This window comes from Panthera onca, chromosome C2, assembly GCF_046562875.1.
Source record: "Panthera onca isolate mPanOnc1 chromosome C2, mPanOnc1 haplotype 2, whole genome shotgun sequence".
Taxonomy (NCBI): Eukaryota; Metazoa; Chordata; class Mammalia; order Carnivora; family Felidae; genus Panthera; species Panthera onca.
This window is the reverse complement of record NC_138347.1, coordinates 152,754,530-152,778,197: the sequence shown is the minus strand read 5'-3', so window position 1 is coordinate 152,778,197 and position 23,668 is coordinate 152,754,530. Positions and strand designations below refer to the sequence as shown.

At 60.7% G+C, this 23,668-nt stretch overlaps 1 protein-coding gene across 7 annotated transcripts; it reads left to right on the top strand.

Annotated features, from left to right (window-relative positions):
- The first annotated feature begins 2,589 nt into the window (after positions 1 to 2,589).
- On the top strand, positions 2,590 to 23,362 carry VILL (villin like). Of its 7 annotated transcripts, XM_060638250.2 has the most exons (21): positions 5,145 to 5,211; positions 5,395 to 5,510; positions 9,667 to 9,733; positions 9,916 to 9,990; positions 10,268 to 10,473; positions 11,814 to 11,922; positions 12,920 to 13,030; positions 13,287 to 13,486; positions 13,861 to 13,939; positions 14,040 to 14,138; positions 14,831 to 14,969; positions 15,396 to 15,496; positions 17,355 to 17,492; positions 17,598 to 17,756; positions 18,267 to 18,446; positions 18,989 to 19,134; positions 20,119 to 20,263; positions 21,924 to 22,109; positions 22,299 to 22,370; positions 22,595 to 22,846; positions 23,105 to 23,362. In XM_060638250.2, exons 3-21 carry the CDS (start codon positions 9,668 to 9,670, stop codon positions 23,216 to 23,218), a joined length of 2,577 nt encoding a protein of 858 aa, XP_060494233.2. In that variant the 5' UTR covers positions 5,145 to 5,211; positions 5,395 to 5,510; position 9,667; the 3' UTR covers positions 23,219 to 23,362. The 7 variants fall into 7 exon arrangements, with proteins under 7 accessions (XP_060494231.2, XP_060494233.2, XP_060494232.2 ...); XM_060638248.3 differs by lacking the exons at positions 5,145 to 5,211; positions 5,395 to 5,510 and adding an exon at positions 2,590 to 3,164; XM_060638249.2 differs by lacking the exon at positions 5,145 to 5,211 and having other exon boundaries at positions 5,234 to 5,510.
- Positions 23,363 to 23,668: the final 306 nt, after the last annotated feature.

Below are 23,668 nucleotides of genomic sequence, written 5' to 3'. Positions count from 1 at the left end.
GCCCTCTTGTGGATGGACTGCTTCTCCGGCGGCGCCGGCGTCTCTTCCCCCTCTCTGTTCCCTCCCCCTGCGCGGCCTCAAGCCAGCGCCTCGGGGCTCCTGGGGCCCCAGCCTGGGCAGAGCCGGGGGCGGGCTGCTGCAGCCCCAGGGGCCGTGCACCATGACCCCAGGGGAGGCTGGGAAACCGCCCCGCCCAGTGTTAAGCCCCCTGGTGGCGTCTCCCCAGTCGGAAGCAGTGTGGCTCCCCCTGTGGCTCCCCGCTTCCACACGCAGAGAGACCACAGTCCACCCCGCCCCCGCCCCCGGGCGCCCTGTTGGCGCCACCAGCATTGTGTGTGGAGTAAGGTACCCTAAACCCAGAGCCCTTGGGCGCGCTGCCTGAGATGCTGGGATTGCCAGCTGGAGCACAGCAAAGGGATAGAAAGCGTAAGGATATTCAAGACCGCGTTCCCCCAGGGGGACACCCTCCAGGCCCTGCCCTCAGCCCCTCTGTGCACGAAGGTGAGAGGGGCAGCCAGTGCCCCTCTGCCCGGGAGTCGCGGCAGAGCCAGGGCATGGCCACGCCACTCTCAGGACTGTTTCTTCATAGAGCTCCCCGATTCAGATAGCAAAGGACACCGGTGGCAACAGTCTCATTGGGTCTCACCCATTTCGGTGGATGAGAAAACTGAGGCCGGGGAAACTGCTCCGCAGTCGTTCGGTCACAGGCTTCCACCGGCACATACACTCATCCCAAACCACATAGTACACAGCGTGTGGGTCGGCCCGGGAAACGCATTTACCAAAGACAAAACCCCCCGAACCCCCATAGCCAGTCTGTGCCATGCCCCGCGCCCCACCCCCCCCCCCCCGGGTGCCCTGTCCAGTGGGGAAGCTGTCCGGCCAGAGAAGTCACCCCAGCTTTCCCCCCTCTTGCCCTCTCTGGCATCGCCCCCATACCCCCAACTGCTTCCCACCTCCGTGTACAGCCAAACACACAAATAGCTGAGAGTTGTGGCAGCCCCTGAAGCTGAGGTGGCCCCGCGAATGTCCGTAGATCCTCTGGATGGGGGGGGGGAGGAATCATCCGTCATCAAGGGTCACTTATCTGGGACGTGGGCAGGCTGAGATTTTCCTCCTGATGTTTTCTTGTTTGAGCACATATTCTAGGACCAAAGAATGGGCAGGAAGGCAAGGAGGGGAGGGGAGGAGTAGCCGGGAAAAGCCAGCTTAGGAAGACTGCCTGTTGAGCTGATGGATGGGGGAGGCACTGGGGGCTGGGGGCAGAGTCCTCGGAATGACTGGGACGCGTACACGCGGATCTCCTGTGCTGGGGCTGCCCGGGGGCCAACAGGCTGCTCAAGGCCCAGAGCCACCAGTTGCCATGGCCACCAGCCTGATCTCCAAGGAGAACATACCGGACCCTCCAGCACTCAGGAGGAGGGTATGTGGGCTCCAGGGTTTTCCGTCCCAGACTTCCATTACAGCCCCATCTCTCAGCCCAGTGATTCTCGGCTCTGGCTCCCCATTACAATCACCTGAGGCCCAACCCCCTGAGAGTGGGCATCGTATCTTCAAGTGCCCCAGAAGACTCGAAGTTTCAGCAAGGCTAAGGAAAGAAAAGTCCCCCACGCTGTCTCAGGCCTGACACCCAGATACAGCAAAGGAGTTACGGACAGGGCTTAGAGGAAATGGCACGTATTGCTTTACCGGAAGGACCAGCCGTACATGGTCATTGCTAAAAGGTCAGGAAACCCAGAAAATTACAAAGAAAACCCCACAGGGGCGCTGGGAGCCTTTCCCAAGGCAGGGGTGGGGAGGGGCTCCTAATAGCCACACATGGCCCGCAGCTCCCTGCTTTTAAACTGAGGGGGGGAGCAGAGTGAATATGCCCACCAACCTAACTGGGCCTTGCCACCTCCCAGCCTCCTATCCTGGTCCTAGCGGTGCCTTGATGGGGTGGGTGCATGGCTGGACAGGGTCACACATCCGGAGCCGCGGGAACGCAAAGCAGCGACACCTCCTTGAATGCAGGGACCCAGGGCTCTTTTGGGGGCTATCCTCTGGCTCCATTAGGCCCATCAGAATGGTGGCCCTGAGGGCACAGCGACAGACCCCCCCCCCCCCTTCCTCGGTCCCTAGCGGTTCCCACCACGGCGCCCTCCGAAGAGTCGCTCTTGGGCGCTGGTGACGGTGTCACTGCTCCTCCGTGACCTGTAACCAGATGTAGGGGCCCACGTGGGCTGCTCTCCTGAAAGGCGTGGGGTCCGGATGTTTTTAGGTAGTGGGACCCAGACCCCAGGCAGTCCCACCGCACGCCCCGTCTGCTCCCCCGTGGGGGCGCCCCCCACGCCTCGTCTGAGCTCCGGAGGGGCGCACCCCCTGCAGGACCTGGTCTCCACGAGGAGCATCTGTCTGGGAGGGGACTCTGATGAGACCTGGGACAGCCACTGGACAACCAGAGCGCCGCGATCCTGGGGGCGAGGCCAGAAGGGGCGTGGCCGGCTTCCAGCGTCTGCCCCGCCCACCGCGGGCCACACCTACCCCTTTGTCAATATTACAGCTGAGCTGGCTTAGCCTTCCACCCGGCCTTCAGAGATAATCCCAGAAGAGAGAGACAGAGAGAGACAGAGACAGAGAAGAGAGCTGCCTTCTCACAGGAGGACACGTCAGCTCAGAAAAAGCCTGAGGAGTGGGTCCAGAATCCCGCAGCCCATGGGCCCTTGGGCTGGGAGTGGAACCCGACTTCCGGGGAAAGCTCAACTCCAGGCCTCTGCTCCAGGAAGGGGCCCAGCAAAGGATCCAGGTGATCGGGGCAGAGACTCAGGAGGACGTCAACAAAGATTTATTAAGCAGCTCTGGTGTGCCAGGCACCATTCTAAATGCCGGCCACGGCAGCGGGCAAAGCGCTGCCCCCTGGACCTCCCGTTGCAGCTGGGGACCGCGACGCTGAACAAGAGCCCAGTCAGTAAGGTGATCCGCTTCTGGAAGGGCTAGGAAGATGAGGAACGTGGCAGGCGGCTGAGAAGAGCCCTGCTTTAGCTAACACGGTCAGGGAAGGCCCCTCTGGGGAAGTGTCATTTTTGGTTGAGGCCAGAAGGCAGAAAAGGAGCCGAGGGAAGAGTTAGGGGAGAGGCTTCCGGCAGAGGTAACACCAAGTACAAAAGCCCAGAGACGAGAATGAGGTCGGTGTCTTAAGGGATAATGAGAAATGTGTAGCTTCAACACAGTGAGCAATGGGGAGAGTGAATGGAGAGGCAGCCAGAGGGACAGGCCACTTGGGGCTTTGTTTAGGGAAGCCACTGGAAGGTTTGAAGCAGGGGAATGGTGTGATCCGTTTGGTTAAGAGGCCCCTTTGGCTACTGTGGGAATATGGCCATAGGAGCGAGAGAGACCAGGAGACACAGAGGGAGGCTCACGATAACTGGCGAGAGGCTGGCTTCCAGAGCCGGGCAGGGAGGTCTGGCCAAGTTCAGGATCGAGGATGAACCAGACTGGCCAGTGGCTGCCCTGTGCATGTGAGAGAAGGAGAGGAACCCAGGATGGCCCCCAGGTACGGGGCCTGAGCAACCAGCTGGATGCTCATCCCATTTCCTGGCCTCGGAAGAGGATGGATGTCACGTGTGAGGTCAGACCTGCCAGGAGACGTGTGACAAGACAGGTGGGGGACGGGAGGAGCGGGAGTCTGTGTCGGAAGAGACACTAACGTTTCCCTGGTACTTACAGCCTGGGAACCGGAACTTGGAAGAAAATAGAAAAGACACGGGAGCTAAGGCCCGAGTTGTGTGCCTGCTGACATTTGAAGGTCCCAACGGAGAGGGCAGAGTGGCCAGTGAGGGGGGGAGAACACTGAGTCTGTGTGCTGTTTCCAGAGGAAGGGGTGGTCCGCGGGGTCCCTGGACAGTAGGAGGATACGATGAACCAACCACCGGCTGTGCCAAGAGCAGGCACTGGAAAGAGAAATTTCCAGGGGCTTCCGGAACAAAGGCCACGCAGAGTGCACGGAGGGGACAGTCTGAGGCCAGGAAGTGAGGGATGAGGACACGGGATTTTGCTGAGCATGGGGACAAAAGCAGGAGGGCAACAGGCGTGCACAGGTGGAACCAAACACACCCCGTCATAGAAGGGAGCAGGGGGTTTAACGGCCATTCTCTCACACACAAGGTCAGACACACACAGGGACTAACCAACTGCCCTGGGACACAGGCATCCCTTCACACACAGGGACCCATTCGCTCCGTCGGTTAAACACAGTCACGTTAACTAACTAGAATTTAAATAAATTGTTTTAAAAGTGGGACTTACAAAAGAAAACACCAACGACACAGTCGCACACGGGCAGGAGGTCCTACTGGGCACAGGCCGACCCGGATCTCCTGGAGCCGCCCCCTCTCTGTGGCAGGGAGCAGTGGGGGTGAGCGCCGGACGTGGGGGCCACTGGGCAGGTTTCAGCAGTGTGTCCAGCAGAGGCGTCCCACGGGCTGGGACCGAGGCCTGTGGCCTAAAGGAAGGGTGGCCCTGTTTCCTAGAGTTCTGGAACGCTCTATGTTCAGCACCTCCCCCGCCCTACAATCAGGAAGGAAAGCAGGGAGCAGCCCGAGGTGTGGGAAAGGTGTCTTCCTTGCAAGGGCTGGACTGGCCTCTCCCACGAAGGGCATCAGGGCTCCCCGGGGAGGGCTGTGCTGTGAGCAAACCCAAATTGGGAGCAGGGAGGACAGCAGAGATGCTAGAGGGAGCCCTGGCCACCTCCAGGCCCTGAAGTGACCTGGGTCTCACAGAGCCAGACTGCCACCCCCACCTTGAATAGGCTCGGTCCTCCTTCCTTCTAAAGTTTGTTGGAGTGACCTGGCCTTCTGGCGGGGGTGGGGGGGGGGGTGGGGGGGGTGGGCAAGGATCAGAGAGGCTCATCAGGCTCTCAGAGAAGGAAAGTCACAGTATACTCCACAGCCCACATCTTGGCCCAGCCCGGGCCTCCATGCCCTGCTGTCTCTTGGCCACCAGTACCCAGGAGGTGAGGCCTGGCAGACCAGCCACGAGCCTGGGGACGGGGTGGTTCTCAGAGAGCTGGGTCAATATTTGTTGACTGACTGACGGACTACATTGGAAGCCCAGCCCTCAGGCAGTGGGGTGTGTCCTCCTGGGCAGGAGCAGGGATTGAGTTTCATGCAGGAACAGGTTGGGGGACAGACCCAGCACTGCCCACTGGCCGGGAAAGAGAGCACCTTCCAGCAGGTAGGCCTGGCGAGGAGGGGGCTCCACAATCGGCTGGGAGGGGCCGCTCTGAGTCAGGGGTGTCTAGCAAGGGGTCGTGGGGCTCAGGGTTGCCAGGGGGCCACCGGAACCTGGGGGGCAGCGAGCAGCACTGATGGGGGCAGGGAGGCCCTGGCCGGGAGCCTGACGGGGAGAAAGTGGCAGATTCTGTACAGGTGGGGCCTCTGTCGCCCAGACTCTGCATACCTGGAGGCCCAGGCCCGGCCCTCCCTCCTCAGACGCCAGCAGGCAAAGTGACCTCAGGGTGCGCCCTTTCACAGGTACCTAAGGAGGAGGAAGTGGCCACTGGGCGCCAGAGGAGGGGGGCTGGGAAAGGAGGGGGCGTCTGGAAAAGGAAAGGGGCGCCTGGCGGTGAGAAGAACGCAGGGGAGAGGAGGAGAGGCCGGGGGAGAAAGGGGCATTGGGGGAGAAAAAGGGTGTAGCAGGGAAAGGGGGTAGGGGGGCCTGGGAGAGAGAAGGGAGCACGGGGGGCAGGGAAGGCAGAAAGGAGGGGGCTGGGGAAGGAGGATGGGGGGGTGAGGGGCTGCCCAGTGCGGACAGAGGGGCGCCCAGGAACGGAGGGGGAACAGGGAAGGGGGGGGATGGGTTTGTCAGAAGAGGAACCAGGCATCTGGGAGAGAAGGGGGCCCCAGGCTGGAGTGGGCAAGCCCCCAAGGAAAAGAAGGGGGCTTTCAGAAGGGGGGGGAGAGGACACAGTGGGGGGCCCGCCGCAGGGTAGGTGATAGAAGGGAGTTACCCAGGGGAAGAGGGGACATCTAGGGTGGGAGGGCTTGGCAGTTTAGAGGAGGTGCTCTGGGAAGGGAAGGGCCCCCCTGAGGGAGAAGGAGCCTGCCTGGAGGAGAGAGGGGGTGCTGGAGAGAGCGGCCCCCCTCCCCGTGAGCATCCCTGCCCCCGCCACCCAGGTTACATGGGGATGAGGGCCTCAGGCCCTGGGCGCCTGAGAATTTGGCTCCCCAGGCTGGAACCCAGCCCCTGTGGGTGCTGCTGACCCTGCCTGGTGAAAGTGGCCCGGGCCCAACCTGCTGGCCTCCAGTTCGACTCTCCTGTCCCCCACGGGCCCCTGGTGGCCAGCCACGCTTCCTGTCACCCTGTGGCGCTTTCACGCTGTCACATGCTCTACAGCCCGTAGTTTGTACCTCTGGCCACCGCCCACCTGTGCCCTGGTCGCCGTCACTATCCATCACCGCTGAATGTCACCATGCCGCCTGTCACTCAGCGGCATCGCACGTTTTCTGGTGCTTGGGACCACCTTTACGCGACCACCGGGCCCGCTTGTCACGCATGTCTCCGTCACACCCAGAGGCAGGTACTGCAAGAGCAGTCGCGGGTGCCGTCAGAGCACAGGGTGACCCCGCTCCCCGTCCCCCTGCACTCGGTGCGCGACAGGCTCCGTCCACTCGACGGCTGCCCACCGAGTACCTGCTGGGTGGCGGGCGGACGGCTGGGAGCCGGCGGGTCAGCGAGAGCACCAGCCCCTGGCCCCGGCAGCCCTCGGCGCCAGCGAGGGAGGGCGTGGCCACGGCCTCAGCGGCCCCCGGAGCCTTCGAGAGCAGCTCTAACCCTGGGCGGCCCCTCCCCCACTCCGCGCTTCCAGAGGCCGCGAGAGGGTTGGGAGTTTCCCCCCCAGGCAGCGGTGAGCTCACCGGGGCCGGAGCCCAGCCCTCAGCGTTCTGGACAAAGGTGGAAGGAATGCAGGCTGTTGGGCATGAGTCACAGAGGCCTCTGCCTCTCTCGGACTCTCCCACCGAGTCCGCCCCCGGGGCCGTGCAGGGTCAGCAGAGCCACCAGGGTTCCCGCGGCGGCCGCCGAGACAAGGCCGGCGTGCGGCGGGGAGAAGAGAGGAGCGAACGCTGCGCTGGGGGTCCCTAGGAAGGAAGACTTCAGACGGAAGTGACTTGTGGGTCCGCCGGGCCAAGCCGCAGCGACAAGAAAAGCTGCCACCGGCCGGATTTAGGTTAGAGGGGAGAAAGAACTCCAACGGCTGAAGGGACGACCGGACCTCACACACAGGTTCCTGGAGGAACGTTACAGGGCAGCCTGGGGGGGGGCCGAGAGTCATCCTGCGAAGACGCAGCAAAACCCAGAGCCCCCCTCCGGCCTCCCCAGATGCCTCTCGTTCCGGGCGGCTCTCCTAGGCACGCTCAGAACCACAGGGCACGGCCGGGAGCTCAGCCACTGTTTGCAGAGCCTGTGGCCGTCCGCAGGGTCTGTCGAGAGTTCAGCTCTGTTTCGGGGATTTCAGAGGGCCCATGCTTGACTCCCCCCACCCTCTCTCGCCAGCTAAGCCTGTTGCTCGCTACCACAGCCATCGGAGGCCATCCTTGTGTGCCGCCTGTCCCGAGTTTGCAGAAACCTCGTCTTCTCGGTGGGCCTCCTGAGCCTGTGTCTTGAGGCTCTTTCCAGAGTCTTTTTTCAGAACCTGGCTTTCTAGAGGGTCTGTCCCTACTTCCCTGGGTCCAAGATTTGCTGTCACGGCAGACGCTGCCCTGTGCGTAGAACCTCTCCCTGTCTGCGGAGTTTGCCTGGGGTCCTCGTCTGGGATGCCTCTTTGTGCCTGAAGACATTGTTCCTGTGTGCAGAGCTTTGTTTGCAGTGCCCGTCCCTGTCAGCAGACCTTGTTTCCTCCGCAGCCTGTGTCTAGACTATGCCCCTGTTTGCAGAGGCTTTTCTTATTTCAGAGTCCGGTTCTGTCTGCGAAACCTGAGCCCTATTTTTGCAACCTATGACGTTTTGGGGGGGCCTCTAGCCGTTTGCACGCCCCATCTGAATTTCCCTGGATAAAAATTGTACCTGCCTGTAAGAGCTATTCCTATGAAGAGTTATCGCTGTCAGAGGTCACCGTGTCTTTCTGGGAGCACCTGTGTCTTTCTGCGGAGCACATTCCCGTTTGCAGAGCCTATCCTGTCTGCACACTCTGTTCCTAATTCTACGTGTAACTGTTAGCAGAACGTGCCCCTACTCACAGAGCCTTTATCTGTTGCCAGAATTCATCTTTTTCTATGAGGTCTGTCCCTGTTTGCAGAACCTGGGCTCCCTACAGACCCCAGCCCTGTTTCAAGATCTTGCCCGAGTCTGGGATACCCGTGCTTGAACGCAAAGCTGATTTCCCTGCCAGCTCATTTCAGCAAACCCTGCCTCTCTGAAAAGCTGTCGCTGTTAACAGAACCCGTCTGTTTGCAGAGCACTGTCGGCTTACAAAACCTCTCCCGATCTGCCAAGTCTCTGTGTGTAGAGCCTCCGTCTGCAGAGCCTGTGTCTTTTGTCAGAGTCTGGATCTCTTTGCAGCATTCATGATGGTTTGCCCAGCCTGTTCCCATCTCCCTGTATGCAGGATTTGGGTCTGTTTTGCAAGGCTGTTCCTGCTTGCAGAGTCGGACCATGCCTAGAGATGTTTTGCTTACTTCAAGAGACTGCCTCTGTCTGGGCAGATGCTGTGCTGTTTGCAGAGCCTTGCGTATCTAGGTACCTGTCCGTATCTGCCATCTGTCCCTTATATAAAGGATACCTACCTTAAGGGTTTGTCCCCACCCACATTTACAAAGTCTTTCCCCACCTGCAAAGTTCCTCCACGCCTGTGGAATCGGGAGCCGTTCGCAGAGTCTTTTTTGTGTTCACGACCTTCGCTTGTTTGCCCGGCTGCTTGTTTGTCTGACTTTCCCTGGATAGAGTCGGTGTCTCTTTGTTCAGGCTGTCCTTACACAGACAGTTGGTCCCTGACCACAGAACTCATTTTTGCCAAGAGACCCTGTGCTTGTTGTATCCCTTTCTTCAGTCTGAGGAAGTTGTCCCTGTTTGCAGAGCCTATGCTTGTATGCAGAGCCTTTTTCTGTCCGCATAGCCTATCACTCTCTGAGGGTGCCGTGTCTCTTTGCATAGCCTGTCCCTGACTGCCTGGAAGACCCAGGCCTATTGGCAGCTCTGTCCCTCAACGCAGAGCCTGTCTTTGTCTGCAGGATTCAGTCGAATGCCAGAAGTCTGTTGTGCAGGGTCTACCCCTGGCTGCAGAATCTGTTCTGTTCCCAGCACAACCTTTGCCTGTCTGCATAACGTGCCTCTGTCTCCAGTGACTGCCCCTGACTGCAGATCTCGTCTGTCTGCACAGCCTGTTTCTCACTGCTTGCTTGCAGAGGTCCCTACGTTCAAGACCCATCCCCGCCCACAGAGCTTGGCCCTGTTTCAGGAGCACAACCACAGACGACAAACCTGTTCCCTGTTTGCAAAGCCTCTGTGCCAGGGTCTGTCCTGCTTTGCTGCCATTTGTGACTTGAGAGCCCCCCGAATGAAAGGCCTGTTCTATGATGACAGCGCTTTGGAGAGCTGCAGGTGGGGAGAGTTCTTGCCTGGAGCCCAGAGCACAGGTGGCCGGGGCCTGAGGACTCTGGCTCTTGTTTCTTCCCTCGTTCCCACCTGGCCTAGGATGGACGTCAACAAGGGCCTCCCAGCCATTGACAGCCACAGGGACCTCCACGTATGGATCATCGAGGTGAGGGGCACAGCCAGACAGCAGAGCTGGGGACACAGAGAGTGCGCAGTCTCTGAGACTAGGCTTCTCCCTCCCCCCACCAACTCGGAGCTCCCTCCTGTCCCCCACCCCAGAGGGTCATGGAGGGTAGGTGGCTGGGGGACGGTCCTGCTGAGCTGTCACTAGGCACCCTCCTCTCCCAGAACCTGAGGATGGCGCCAGTACCCGAGAAGGCTTATGGGAACTTCTTCGAGGAGCACTGCTACATCGTCCTCCATGTGAGCATTTGGGGAGTCTGTCTGAGGGGTGGGGACTCCCCGGCTGGGGAGTCTGCTGATGCAGACCAAGCTCCACCCCAGGAAGAGGGAGGCCGGCAGCCAGAGCATCCACCCTACAAGGGGGCGCCTGCCTTTGAGGCCTCTTTGCCCCCCTCGGACCTCCAGCCCGGGGGAGGCGCCTGCCCAGTCCCCTCAAGGCCCTCAGTGCATCCTGGGTCTCAGTCTCCACCCCACCCCTGGGGCCTCTGCACCACCCCCCCCAACACCTGGGCCCTAGGTTCCCCAGAGCCTCAAGGCCACGCAGGGGGCGTGCAGCGACCTGCACTACTGGGCGGGGAAGGAGGCGGGCGCCGAGGCGCAGGACGCGGCCGAAGCCTTCGTGCAGCAGCTGCAGGAGGCGCTGGGTGGCGCCACCGTGCAGCACCGGGAGGCGCAGGGCCACGAGTCCGACTGTTTCCGCAGCTACTTCCGCCCGGGAATCATGTGAGTGCGGGCGGGGAGCCGGGGCGGCGGGTGGCTGGGCGGCCTGGGGTGACCCTCTCCTCCCTGGTGTGGGGGTGTCGGGGGAGGGGGAGACGTCCTGTCTGGGGTACAACTCTCATACCCTACCACGTTGCCCCAATTCACGGATACGCTTATGCCCCCACTTGGACACAACCGACCCATGTAAAGTATACGATCGGTGATGTTTTTAGTACGTTCACCGACTTGGGCAACCGTGCCCACAGTTGCGGAACACCTTTGTCACCCCAAAAAGAAGCCCCGTACCCTTCCCAACACTCTCCCTTCCCGCCCCCCACCCCCCACCCCCACATTTTCTTCATCCAGTCTGCAAAAATTTGCCTATTCCGGACATGTTTATAAATGGAACCGTACGACACGTGGTGTGGGGATAGAACACATTTTATTTACGTATTTATCACTTAGGGGATGTTTGGATTGCTTCCACGTTGGCCTGTGATGGGTAATGCTGTTGTTAACATTCGTACGCATGGGTTCCCCCCCCCCCCCCAGTTTTATCGAGATATAATTGACGTGCATCACTAGCTTGATGGTGTGGCTTAGAGGCAGCGTGAAGTGATCACCACACTGCACTTGGTTGACGCCCGCCTCCTCTACAAGTTTTTTGTGTGGACGTGTTTTTCATTTCCCTTGGGTATACACCCAGGTGTGGACGCCAAGGGTGTTTTGAGTTTGCCTTTCCGTTACTGTGCCCGCTAGAAATATGTCTTTTGCTGTAAATTGCTTCACAACGTATTAAGTTAATAACTGCAACATAGTAAGTTAAACCGTAGGGAAATGCCAGTATTGGGTCGTTTCTGATTCGTATACTTAAACCCCCTACGGGAACGCATTTGCACACGCACCCGCAGAAGACACACCATGCCCATACGATGAGCCGAGGGCTCGTCTACACATGTACGTCAATGTGCGTGTCTGTGTGCACACAAACGTGCTGTTGCCAAATTGCACGCACTCACATCTATACTTACGTGGATAAACAGATGCCCTTATGCCCCTCCTTGTATACGTGGTATACAAGTATACAAACATGGTATACAGGTACATGCGCATGTGCACAACATGCATGTATTTACATCTATACACGGATAAACATACTATGCCCTGCACGCATACACGTACAGGTACACACACGTGTCCCCCTGTCTACACGCACACTCCCGCCCCATGTGTGTGCTCATGTGTTTGTGCACACTTTTCATATCCGCTTGCACACGTGTGTGCTCACACCTGCACTCACTCCTGCACGGAGCTGTGGAGGGTCTTAACTGCGACGCCCCCCCCCCCCGCCCCCACCCCAGCTACAGGAGAGGGGGCCTGGCCTCTGCCCTCACGCACGTGGAGACCAACCTGTACAACATCCAGCGACTGCTGCACGTCCAGGGGAGGAAGCACGTGTCGGCCACCGAGGTGAGGACCGCCCCGGGTGCCGCTTGATCTTCGGGCTCAGGTCGGAAGCGCGGAGGGTGGAGGCGGGCGGTGGGGGCACCGTGCGCTGTCGCTGTCGGCATTCCCAGGTGGCCCATCTTGAAGGAGGAGGGGGAGGGCAGAGCCAGGCTGCCAGTCCCACCCCTCCGTGGCTCCTCTGATCCTGTTTTCTCACCCATCCCGTGGGCACACTAAGAACTTGGGGAGGCGACGCGGACCAAACGGCGCACCCGGATGGTCCGTGTAAGCACCGTGGGCAGTAGCGTGCTGTGCGGTGGGGGGTGCACAGCCCCACACTCTTTGGGCGCATCGTCCTCACCACCCACGGGCGCACATGCTGTCTCCCACGGATTCAGTGACCATACATCCCCGGTCGTGCAGGGACAACGCGCAGCCCAGGTTTTGCCCGTCACGTTGGCATGATTATTCAGCATCCGTCCTTTTACTCCCCAGAGTGTCTCTGTTTGGATGATAACTATCCTTTTCCACGGATAGCACGTTGTCCCCCATGCGGAGACACGTACGTTGTCACCCACGAGCTCACGCACTGGTTCCCATTTGATGTGCCCCCGTCTACGTACACATGAGCGTGTACACATACATCTACACCCATGGGTAAACAGATGCGCTCCGCTTGTGTGCACATTACGCGTACAGATGTGCAGCTGCAGACACGCACGGAGTGAAGAGTGTCATAATCCTGTAGATCCCGTGAAATGCAGCATTACCGCCGGTAGTGCCTAGAGAGACACACAGCTACACCCACAGGGTGACCTTCAAGGTCTCATACGGTGACACAGATGCGTGCTTCCACACCACAATACTGGTGCAGTGGTCACACATACACCAGGTCGCACACAGCCTCGTGCACACGAGTGAGCTGTGCTCATGTGGGTGGAGATGGGCTGCGGTGCCCCTCCACCTGGGTGCTGGTGGTATGGCACCCTGTTTCCTGCCCTGCCCCTCCTGGCTCTGGCAGGTGGAGCTCTCTTGGAGCAGCTTTAATAAGGGGGACATCTTCCTGCTGGACCTGGGCAAGGTGATGATCCAGTGGAATGGGCCTGAGACCAGCATTCCTGAGAAGGCACGGGTCAGTGTCTACCCTGGGAACTAAGGGATGCAGGGCTCAGGGAGAAGGGTGTCCATCCTCCAGACCCCTCAGGAGGTGGGCTTGGTTGTGCCACTACAACCTTAGAAGCACCTGCTATGTGCAAGCTGAGTCCAGACCCTGCCCCTGACCCCAGCCTCTGGGAGCTGAGCTGCGACGGGAAGGATCTGGGATAGACTGTCAGCGGTGAGCGGGGGCCATGCTGGGGAAGCCCTGACTGCCAGGTCCTCTCCTGCAGGGCCTGGCCCTGACCTGCAGCCTCCGGGACAGGGAGCGCGGTGGTCGCGCACAGATTGGCGTGGTGGATGATGAAGTTGAAGCCACTGACCTCATGCGGATCATGGAAGCCGTGCTGGGCTGCAGAGTGGGCAACCTGCCTGCCACCAGGCCCGACAAGAGCGTTAACCAGCTGCAGAAAGCCAGCGTCCGTCTCTACCAGTGAGCAGATCTTGGGGGTGGGCAGAGTCTGCATGCCTGGGTCTGCACGTCTGTCGTTCCAGCCGTAACACAGTGTCTCTAGAAAGGCCTCCAGAAAAGGCCCGTGGGTTTCTGGAGCAAGCCACGTGGGGCTCTGGGTCCAGCCTGTACTCTTGCATGACTGCTCTTCTGAGAAATCCATTGTACAGATAGGGCAACTGAGGCACTGGAGGCCCAGAGAGCAGCCTAAGGCTCCACGGCAAGGCTGTGGTGAAGTTAAGACTTCAACCTGGGGCCCCAGACCCCATGCCTTCTGCCTCTGCGAGGACTAAAGGGGGCTGGAGTGGAGCCCACGGAGGGGCTGAGCTGCCCACCTCTGGATGCCTGTCCCCCAGTGTCTGTGAGAAGGATGACGACTTGGTGATCCAGGAGTTGGCGACCTGCCCACTAACCCAAGACCTACTGCGGGAAGAGGTGAGACAGGCCTGGTCCCCGGCTCGTCATGCATCCCCGCCCACCCATGACCCCAGCCCAGTCTGGGCCACCTACCAACCAGTCCCTCTCTTGCTCCCAGGACTACTATATCCTGGACCAGGGTGGTTTCAAGATCTACGTGTGGCAGGGACGCCTGTCCAGCCTCCAAGAGAAAAAGGCTGCCTTCAGCCGGGCTCTGGTAAAGCTGTTGGGCCCTGTCTCAAGGGGACGTCGAGCTGCCCTGGGGTCTGAGGGAAGAAATGGCAGTACTCTGAAATCTAAGCTGGGACACATCCATTCCTGGGGGCCTTTAAGGGAAGGTAGTCCTATCCTTGGGCCAGGAGATGGGTCCATCCTGCCCTAGCAGCCTGTCTGATAGAGGAGGACATGGCTTTGCCCTGGGGTCTAAGCCTGGAGACAAAGCACCCAATCTGATGACGGGGACACAGTTCTGCCCAGTGGTCCGAGGGTCCCTCTCCGGTACCAGGGGCATGCAGCCTGCCCTGGGAGCCCTGACAGGGGTTGGGGGAGCGAGCACCCAAGAAACCATGTGTAAAAGGGTCCTCGTGTAAAACATGGACCTGCCTTGAGGTCTGAGAAGCAAGCCGCACTGGGCACCCCCTCCTTGTGGAGGAGGGGAGACAGGGCTCTGCCTGGGGCCTGGAGGGGGCGGCGGTTGTCATGGGCCGCCCTTCCCGAGGCCCGGACTAAAGGGACCTTGCTTGTCCTCAGGGACCTCAGAGAAGTCGGTAGTGAAGGAGCCAACTTCTTAAGCGGGTCATGAGCGCGGTTAATTAATACTGCTCTGCGCTCAGCTGAGCGTCAGGTCCCCGAGGGTGGAGCGGAGAATTGGGCCCTCGGGCCGCACGCCTGACAGAGCCCCCGCTCCAGGGCTTCATCCAGGCCAAAGGCTACCCGACCTACACCAACGTGGAGGTGGTGAACGACGGCGCCGAGTCGGCCTCGTTTAAACAGCTCTTCCAGTCTTGGTCTACCAAGCAGCGCGGGAACAAGAGCTTCGGCAGGCTAAGTGAGCGCGTGGGGCGGGGCCTGAGGGGCGGGGCCGGCGGGGCGGGGCCCGAGAGGTGGGGCGGGGACTTCGGCCGGAATGGAAGAGCGGGCGGGACAAGGTCGGGGGCGGGGCCGGCGTGGGGCCGCACCCAGAACCTGGGCGGGATGGGAGGGGGCGGGGCGGGGCGGGGCCGGCGCCGGGCGGCACGCTGGACCTTGCGTTGGACGGAAGACTAAGCGGGACCAGGTGCGGGAGATAGTTGGGGCGGGGCGCGGCCCACGCGGAGCGGGGTCTGCGGGGGACAGAGTGGGGCCGCCAGGGGGCAGCCCCCAGAAAGCGCCACCGGGTGGGGGAGCGTGGCCAGAGTGGGCTTTCTTTTGAGTGATGGGCGGACGCGGTTGGCGAGGGCGACGACGCCCGTGACACCCCGTGTCCTCCCGTCAGGTAAATCGATTCAGGTAAGGCCGGATGTGGGCAAGCTGCAGAGTCGGCCTGAGCTAGCTGCCCAGCTCAGGATGGTGGACGACGCTTCCGGGAAGGTGGAGGTAAGGGGGCATTAGCTCGGCTGGGAGAAGATAGGCACACAGGGGTAGGCTTTGTCTTCAGCTGAATGGTATGGCTGCTAAAGTGCCCCAAGTTGCGCATCTACGCAGGGACACCCAGGGGCGTGTGTACGTATACACACGCCCTCCCTCCTGCTGGCTCCTACGCGTGACGCCTGATCAATCTGTGCAGCTGTGGCCACTTGCTCACGTAACACTTGGCACACGGCACGGTAACGCTTCAAGATACTTGATTGTGCCCTTCGGTCAAATATGACACAACCGTACATATGCCACAGACACAGACGCACACGCCTAATTGCACCTAATCAGCCAAGTTAACCAACTGCAAACATGTAATTGTACAAATTCTGCATCACACGTGATCATAGACACAGAACGCTCGACCCACAGGAACACACCGACACGGTACAGCGTCACATGTAATCTGTCCCCGCCCACACAGGCACATACTGTCAGCCGCCTGGGCTCAGATCAGTGTTCTGGGAGATGTAGGGATTGCATCTTGACATCTCATCTGATCCCTTGTAGAGCCCTTCATTCCTCTGGGCCTCGGTTTTTTTTACCTATAAAGTGGAGGCAAAAACTCTGGTTCCATCTGGCCCATGGCTGGTGTGGGGATGCTGTAAAATTCTGGGAACAGGACTTCTGGGCCCATGTGAAGGGCTCCTAGTTCTCAAGGTAGGTCGAGGTCAGAGAAAATGCCATTTCTCCAAGGTTCCCTCCTGTATTTGTCCTAATATGGATGGACAGAGGCTGTTAGAAGAGACCAAGACAGGAGGAGACGTGGCAAGCTGTGGGGGAGCAGGGAGAAGGGAAGAGAGGGAAGGAGGACAGGGAGAGACAGAAGAGACTGAGAAAGACAGAGGAGGGAGGAGACAGAGTTGGGGGGATGGGATGAAGAGCAAGAGGGATGGGGTACACAGAGGGGGACAACACAGAGGGGAGGGCAAAGGTGGGAAGGAAGGAGGTCTTGCCACTCGGGCTCCAAGCACAGAGCCCGGGAGGGGATCCCTTCCAGCAGGCAGGCAGGCCAGGGGAGCCCCTGATCCAGGAGGCCTAGCTGCCAGGGAAGTGCTGCTCCTGGGTAGCGCGTGTGGTCCCAGTCGGTCTCTTCTGCAAGAGACTGGTTGCTCTGGTCTGGAGGACACCTTCCCCAGAGACAGCTACCAGGCCCTGTGTGGGCACATGATGTCCAGACTTTGTTTCCTGCCATTGTCAAGGTGGGCGTGGCTATGCCCACTTTCCAGGTGGGAAAGGCTGAAGCTCAGAAGGGTCTCACTGCCCCCACGGCCTCCCTGGGGTTTGAGGCTCCAGAACCCATGCTTGCTACCCATAGGAGCAGGAAATCACGCTCTTCAGTATAAGGAAGTATTTTCCTTTCAGTCTTTGAATAGGCTTTGTCTTTTTAAGTGACACTTGAGAAAAGAATTTTTCCCAGAGCTCAAGGGCTCGCATCTGGCCCAGCTTCTGCAGCCTTGGCCTGAGCCGCGAGCAGCTGTGCCAGGAGCTGCCTGCCCCTAACCTGCTGTGGCTGGCGGGGGCAGGGTGAGGGTGGTGTGTGGCAGGGCTCAGGTCCGTCCCAGCAGCCTCTGGGGTCCTCACTGCTTGTCCGTCCCAGGCACCGCACGCCAACTGCGTCCCGGCCGACAGCGGGCCAGCGCAAGTGTGGCGGGTCCCAGGGGCCCATGGCGGAAAGGGTCACCTGCAGATCCTTGTGCAGACCCGGCAGAGATGAGGCAGGCCCGGAGGCCAAGGGGGGCTTTCTGGCTGGGCACAGACTGGCCGGGCTCGTTCGAGAGGAGGAGCCGCCCGCGCCCACTGGTCCTCTGTTCTCCAGGTGTGGTGCATCCAGGACTTAGGCAGACGGCCCGTGGACCCCAAGCGTCATGCACAGCTGTGTGCAGGCAACTGCTACCTCGTCCTCTACGCCTACCAGAGGATGGGCCACGTCCAGTATATCCTGTACCTGTGGCGGGTACGCTGGCCCGAGAGGGGTGGTGGGCACCTTCAGGCCCCAGAGCTGAGGCTCTGAGAATGGGATCTAAGAGCCGCTCCAGGCCCCTGCCATCCCCACCTGCAGGGCCACCGCGCCACCACGCGTGATGTCAAAGCCCTGAACTGCAATGCCGAGGAGCTGGACCTCATGTACCAGGGAGCCCTGGTGCAGGAGCACGTGACCATGGGCAGCGAGCCCCCTCACTTCCTCGCCATCTTCCAGGGCCAGCTGGTGGTCTTCCAGGTAGGGCCCACTTTGCTGCTGTTGCCGCAGCCTCGCCGGCTCTTCTGTGTGCCCATAGCCCTTGCATGCACGTGCTAAGCTTCTCTTCAGCCCAGGGGCCCGTTCACCACCCCCGGTTTCCTGGTGCCGTTAGATACCCAGGAGCTCCAAGAGTGACCCCCGCTTCAGTTTCTTCCCCTGGTCCCCAGAGCCAGCCGCCAAGCAGAAGCACAGGAGAAGTTGAATTGAAAGGGACCCAGGGCCTTGCCTGGGGTCCCCATTTTCTGTCTATAAGGCCTGGGGGAAACCGTGCCCTGACTCCTTGGAGATGGGGGAGGGATCCATTTAGAAAGGGCCTGGTTCCCTGTCATAGGCTGACGGGACCCTCACGCTCTACACCCAGAGGGTCTAGAAAATAGTGGTGGCTTCAAGCGAGGGTCCGGTGGGCCCCAGGGCAGTTTGTCCATCACCGGGACAGGGAGGCGGCTCCCAGGAGCCCTTGCCTCATCCTGAGGCCCAGCCCTCTTACAGGGGCACACGGGGCACGATGGGAAGGAGCAGCCAGCACCTGCCACAAGGCTCTTCCACGTGCAAGGCACCGACAGCTGCAACACCAGGACCGTGGAGGTACCAGCCCGCGCCTCAGCCCTCAACTCCCATGACATCTTCTTGCTGGTCACAGCTAGCGTCTGCTACCTCTGGTTTGGAAAGGTACCTCTGTCACTGACCTCTCGACTTATCCCTCGGGTGGTGTGCCAGGCAAGGGATGGGTCTCCTTCCCAGGAGATGCAGACTTCGTGTCCAGCCTCAGCTAGGCCAGGAGTGGGTTCCCTCTGGAACCTGGGGGGAGGCTGAAAGTGACTAGTAGATCTGGGAGTCTGCTGGTCAGAGGCAGGCCAGGCCCAGACTGCCTCCCCTCCTTCCTGCCTCCAGCGAGGAGCATGTCCCTCTTCCCAAGTCTCTCAGGGGGAGGAAAAGGAGGCCTAGTCCGGTTTGCCAGAGTTTCCTCCAATGCTCATAAACCACAAATGACCCCCGAGCCTGGGGTCCCCATCCCATTCTCTGGACCAGGAGAGGGTCCCAGTCCTGGGAGGGGGGAAGGCGGGATCCCTTGCTCATGCGTGCCCTGACATCAGCCTTGGCCTCCTGTGACTCGGGCCCAGCTCCCCAGAGTCCCCTGTGAGTGGGGGAGGTGGGGCTGGAGGTGAAGACCCCTCCCCCTTCAGGGCCTGACCCAGCTCTCTGTGGGCCAGGGCTGCAGCGGTGACCAGCGAGAGATGGCGCGGACGGCGGTCTCTGCCGTCTCTGGGGAGAACAAGGAAACGGTGCTGGAGGGTCAGGAGCCTCCCGGCTTCTGGGAGGCCCTGGGAGGCCGGGCTCCCTACCCCGGCAACAAGAGGTGACGGGGGCTGGGCGGAGGGTGTTCTTACACAGAGGAGGAAACTGAGACCCAGAGAGGGTGGGGGACCACTCAAGGGTCACACAGAGAGCTGGAGAGGCCCCCCCCTAGCACGGAGGCCTCTTGGTCTCCCACTCCAGGAGTTCGCGGGAGCGCAGCCTACCCTTCACTCCCGGGCCCCTGGGTAACGGGGATCAGGAAGATGCCCGGGAGAGCTGGCTAGTGGCGCCCTCTGCTGGCCGAACATGCTCCCTGCATTGTCCCAGTCCCGGACCTGACCAGTGACAGAGGGCAAGAGGACAAAGCCCCACTCCCAACCCGCAGTCCGCAGGGGTCATGGTACCAGGTGGGGGGGCGGGGGTGTGGGTGTGGGTGTGATATGTGGATAAACAGCGTGTGTGGAGCGTGTAATGGACAAGGGTGTGTGTCAGAGGTTGAGGCCGGGTGAGGCCTTCGAGGGAGGAGGCTGAGTCAGGGCCGCTGTGTGTGTCTGCGGGTCTGGTGTAGGCACTGTACTCACTCCAAGCCCCCTGAGCTCCCCAGTATGACCGTCCCCCTCTCTCAGCCTAGCTTCCCTTCTCCCACCTCGGGCCTGAGGCCGGCTCCCAGCCCGGACCAGGGGAGGGCAGGGCCCCAGCCCAACACCCCTCCCCCTGCCCCGCTAAGCCAGCCGTCCCCTTCCCAGGGGCCACTGCTGGGCAGCTTCCCGGGGCGGCTTGTGTCACAGCTGGCCGTGGCGAGACAGGTCACGTAATGTGCTTTCCCGCTGACAGATGGGGACGCTGAGGCTGGGGCCCAGAGAGCAGCAAGGCGTCTCTGGAGTGAATTATGGGATGGGGGGAGCCCAGAGGAGGGCCCGTGCGTCCGCTCCAGGAGAAGCTGTCCCCCTCCCCTGGGGCGGGGGCCCTGTGCTGAGGGGTCCAGGCTGCCGAGAGGCGTAGTTCTGTGTGTGCCCCTCACAGCTTGGCTGTCCACGCTGGCCAGGCTCCCCGAGGACGTCTCCGGCTTCCAGCCCCGACTGTTTGAGTGCTCCAGCCACATGGGCCACCTGGTCCTCACGGAAATGGTGTTCTTTAGTCAAGAGGACCTGGACAAGTATGACATCATGTTACTGGACACCTGGCAGGAGGTGAGGTGGCCTCCCCTGTCCGGCTGGGGTGTGAGTGGGGGGGGTGGGGGGTGGGGGGGGTCTCCGTGTCTGTGCAACCGGCTTGGGTGTGCGTGGCTGTGTGTTTCCGGCCGTGTAAGGCTGTAGGGGAGTCTGTGTGATGGCGTGTGACACTGTAACACGTGAGTGAGACACGTGAGTGTCACGTGAGTGTCACGTGAGTGACTGTGCATGCATTGTGTGACCACGGGCAGCTCCGTGCCACCAGGAGGCTGCAGGAGACTCTGGCTACGTCTGGGACTTGTGTGCGATTGTGACCAGTTTTGTGGTTGGGCGCCACCGTGTGCCTTGTGACGGTACGTGTGATTCCGGGCGACCGGGTGCCTGTGGCTAACGTGTCAGCGTGAGCGTTTGCAAAGCGAACGACTGACCGCGCGCGCACGCGCGCGTGCTTCCTGCGCGTGACTGTATTGGCCGTGGTGGAGCCCTGGCTGTAACTGGGGAAACTAAGAGACTGGGTGGCCTCAGTGAGTGACTGAGTGACTGTTTGTGTGGCAGGGTCACTATGTTTCTGGGAGGCTACGTGCAGCAGCGGTTTAGGGCTACCTGCGTCTTCCAGGAGCGCGTGCGACTGTGTGATGGGGTGCCATCGTGTTTACGTGCGGCCTCGTGTGACTGTAGGGGATCGTGTGTCCGTAGCTGCGATCATGTGGGCGTCTGCGTCACGGGGTCTGTGACACTGTGTGGATGCAGCCACGAGGCTTGCGTGTTCTCATCTCAGCAAAGCCCTTCCTACGGCCCACAAGACCTGACGGCCCTCTCGGGGCCCATGTGCTCCCACTCTCCCCCTCCACTGGCTCTGCCTCAGCCACAGTGGCCTCCCTGCCGCTCCCCTAACACGCTCGGGGCCTTTGCACTGGTTGTTTCTTCCGGTTAGAACACTCGACTTGCTCCCCACGCTTCCCCCAGCTCTTTACTCAAACGTCCCCTTCTCGGGAAGGCTCTCCCTGAGTCTAATTTAAAATGACGGTATTGGGGCGCCTGGGTGGCTCAGTCGGTTAAGCGTCTGACGACTTCAGCTCGGGTCATGATCTCACGGTTCGTGGGTTCGAGCCCCGCACCGGGCTGTGTGCTGACAGGCTCAGAGCCTGGAGCCTGCTTCGGATTCTGTGGATTCTGTGTCTCCCTCTCTCTCTCCCTCCACTGCTCATATTCTGTCTCTCTCCGTCGTAAACGTTAAAAGAAAAAATAGCAGTGTTTCTGCCTCCCCCCCCCCCCACACACACACTTGGTGTCTTCTTTCCCTGCCTTGTTTTTCTCCATCTGATATAGTACATATTTTACTTATTTTTTGTCTCCCCAGTAAAATGAAAGCTCTGTGAGAGCAGGGATTTTTGCCTGCTTTCCCCCCTGTTATTGAACCCCCAGTGCCTAGAACAGTGCCTGGCACACCATAGGTACTCAATAAATATTTGTGACTTGAATGTATATGTGCATGCCTGTGATCTTCTGGCATGTTCATGGGTGTATGGGTATGGCGGCCAGCCTGCTTGGCTGTGCCTGGTCGGCTGGGGTGTGTGGAGGGGTTGTGAGACCAGTTAACGGACAGAAGTGGGAAGGGAGTGGTCAGCTCTGGGCAGCCCCTCCACTCGCCCAAGGCCAGGCCCCCTCTGTGACCCAGATCTTCCTGTGGCTCGGGGAAGCTGCCAGCAAGTGGAAGAAGGAGGCGGTGGACTGGGGCCAGGAGTACCTGAAGACCCACCCGGCAGGGAGGAGCCCCGCCACGCCTATCGTGGTGATCAAGCAGGGCCATGAGCCCCCCACCTTCACTGGATGGTTCCTCGCTTGGGACCCCTACAAGTGGACTGTGAGTGAGGCCTGAACTCCCAGCCCCACCCTACTCCAGGGAGAGTATGCCCTGAGCAGACTGGGAGGAGGCATCGCCTTGTCCGGGGACCTCCCGTGTGGGTGGCGGAGACCTGGTCTTGCCGTCAGGTCCCCTCCTGGGTGCCAGGGGTGCCCTCCGTCCTGCCCCCGCCCTGATTCTTGCCCCCAGAACGACCAGTCCTACAAGGAGGTGGTGGATGGCAGCCTGGGAGCAATGCCAGCCATATGTGAGATAACAGCAGTGAGTACTGGGTTCTCCCACCCCGCCCCCCCCCCCCTTCCAGGCTCCCACCAGGGTCTAGGCTTGGTTGGCATGATCCAAATGGGCAGAACGGACAAGAAAGGAGCCAGGCCCTGGTGGACGGCAGGGTTTGCGGTGGGGGCAAGAGGCCCAGTGGGCTCAGTGTGGCCTCTCCATGGGAGCCTCTCCTCCATACGCCCAGCCTGAGTCCCCTCTCTGAGCAGGAACTCAACGACTTCCAGCTGTCTAGAGGGCCAAGCAATGGCGGGGCAGACCCTTTGACCCTGCAGACCCTCAAGGGCTCCCAGGACGGCTCAGGGAATGAGCTGCAGCCAGGACCCAAGGCAGGTGACGCCAGCACCAACAGCCACCACAGCAGCCCCAGACCCACCATCCATTGGAGCCTGCCCCGCGAACGGCTAATGCATCAGGCTGTTGAAGACCTGCCAGAGGGTGTGGACCCGGCCCGCAAGGAGGTGGGTGCCCGAGGCCCCCCTGCCACTCACTGCCCCCGGAACCGATGCATCTAAAACTGAGCTGGAGGAACCCGGGGCATGACCCACTGATGGTGGGCAGTGGGCAGGTTGCCCGGGAAGACGTGTGTTTCAGAGGGGATGATGGGCAGAGAGATGTGGGAGAGGAGAGCCTTGAGCCCTGCGATGACACCCCTGGGTGGATGGGCCAGGATTCTGGGCTCAGTTGACACGCTGGCCCTGTACCCTCCCCCCCGCCAGTTCTATCTCTCAGACTCTGACTTCCAAGAGATCTTTGGGAAGTCCAAGGAAGAATTCTATAGCATGGCCAAGTGGAGGCAGCAGCAGGAGAAGAAGCAGCTTGGCTTCTTCTGAACCCAGGCCCTGCCCGTGTCGGTGCCACTAACGTAGCCAGGACCCCCAGGGGTGCCTTCCCAGCATGCACCTGAGCCCCCGGGGACACCCCGCTGGCATTCCCCCATCAATAAAAGTCCGTGGCCCTCACAAGGTGTGTTGTAAGGGCTTTCGAGTCTGCCTCACTTGGTGGGTCCACCTCTGGAGGGGGAGGGGCCCCTGGGGCTGGAGGGGGACTATTCCAGAGGACGGAGCTCTCTCTGTCTTCCATGGAGGGCTTTGTTTCTTGCTGGTCCTTCCCGCCCAAAGGGACAGACAAGCCTCATACTCACAGTGTGAGTGTGGGGGAGGCGGAGAGAGAGAGGTGCTGGGGCTCCAGTGCTCCCACACACACACGGGTACACACGTGCACACACACACACATGCGCCCTCTGTAGGGATCCTTCCGGCATTCAGGGAAAGAGACCACAG

Bases quoted from the DNA above. Each gene is read 5' to 3' on its own strand.
- VILL (XM_060638246.3), top strand. From the start codon at position 9,215: ATGCCAGAAGTCTGTTGTGCAGGGTCTACCCCTGGCTGCAGAATCTGT. The intron at 17,493-17,597 runs GTACGCTGGCCC...CCCCACCTGCAG, and splicing joins ATATCCTGTACCTGTGGCGG to GGCCACCGCGCCACCACGCG. The intron at 22,371-22,594 runs GTGAGTACTGGG...CTCTCTGAGCAG, and splicing joins CCATATGTGAGATAACAGCA to GAACTCAACGACTTCCAGCT.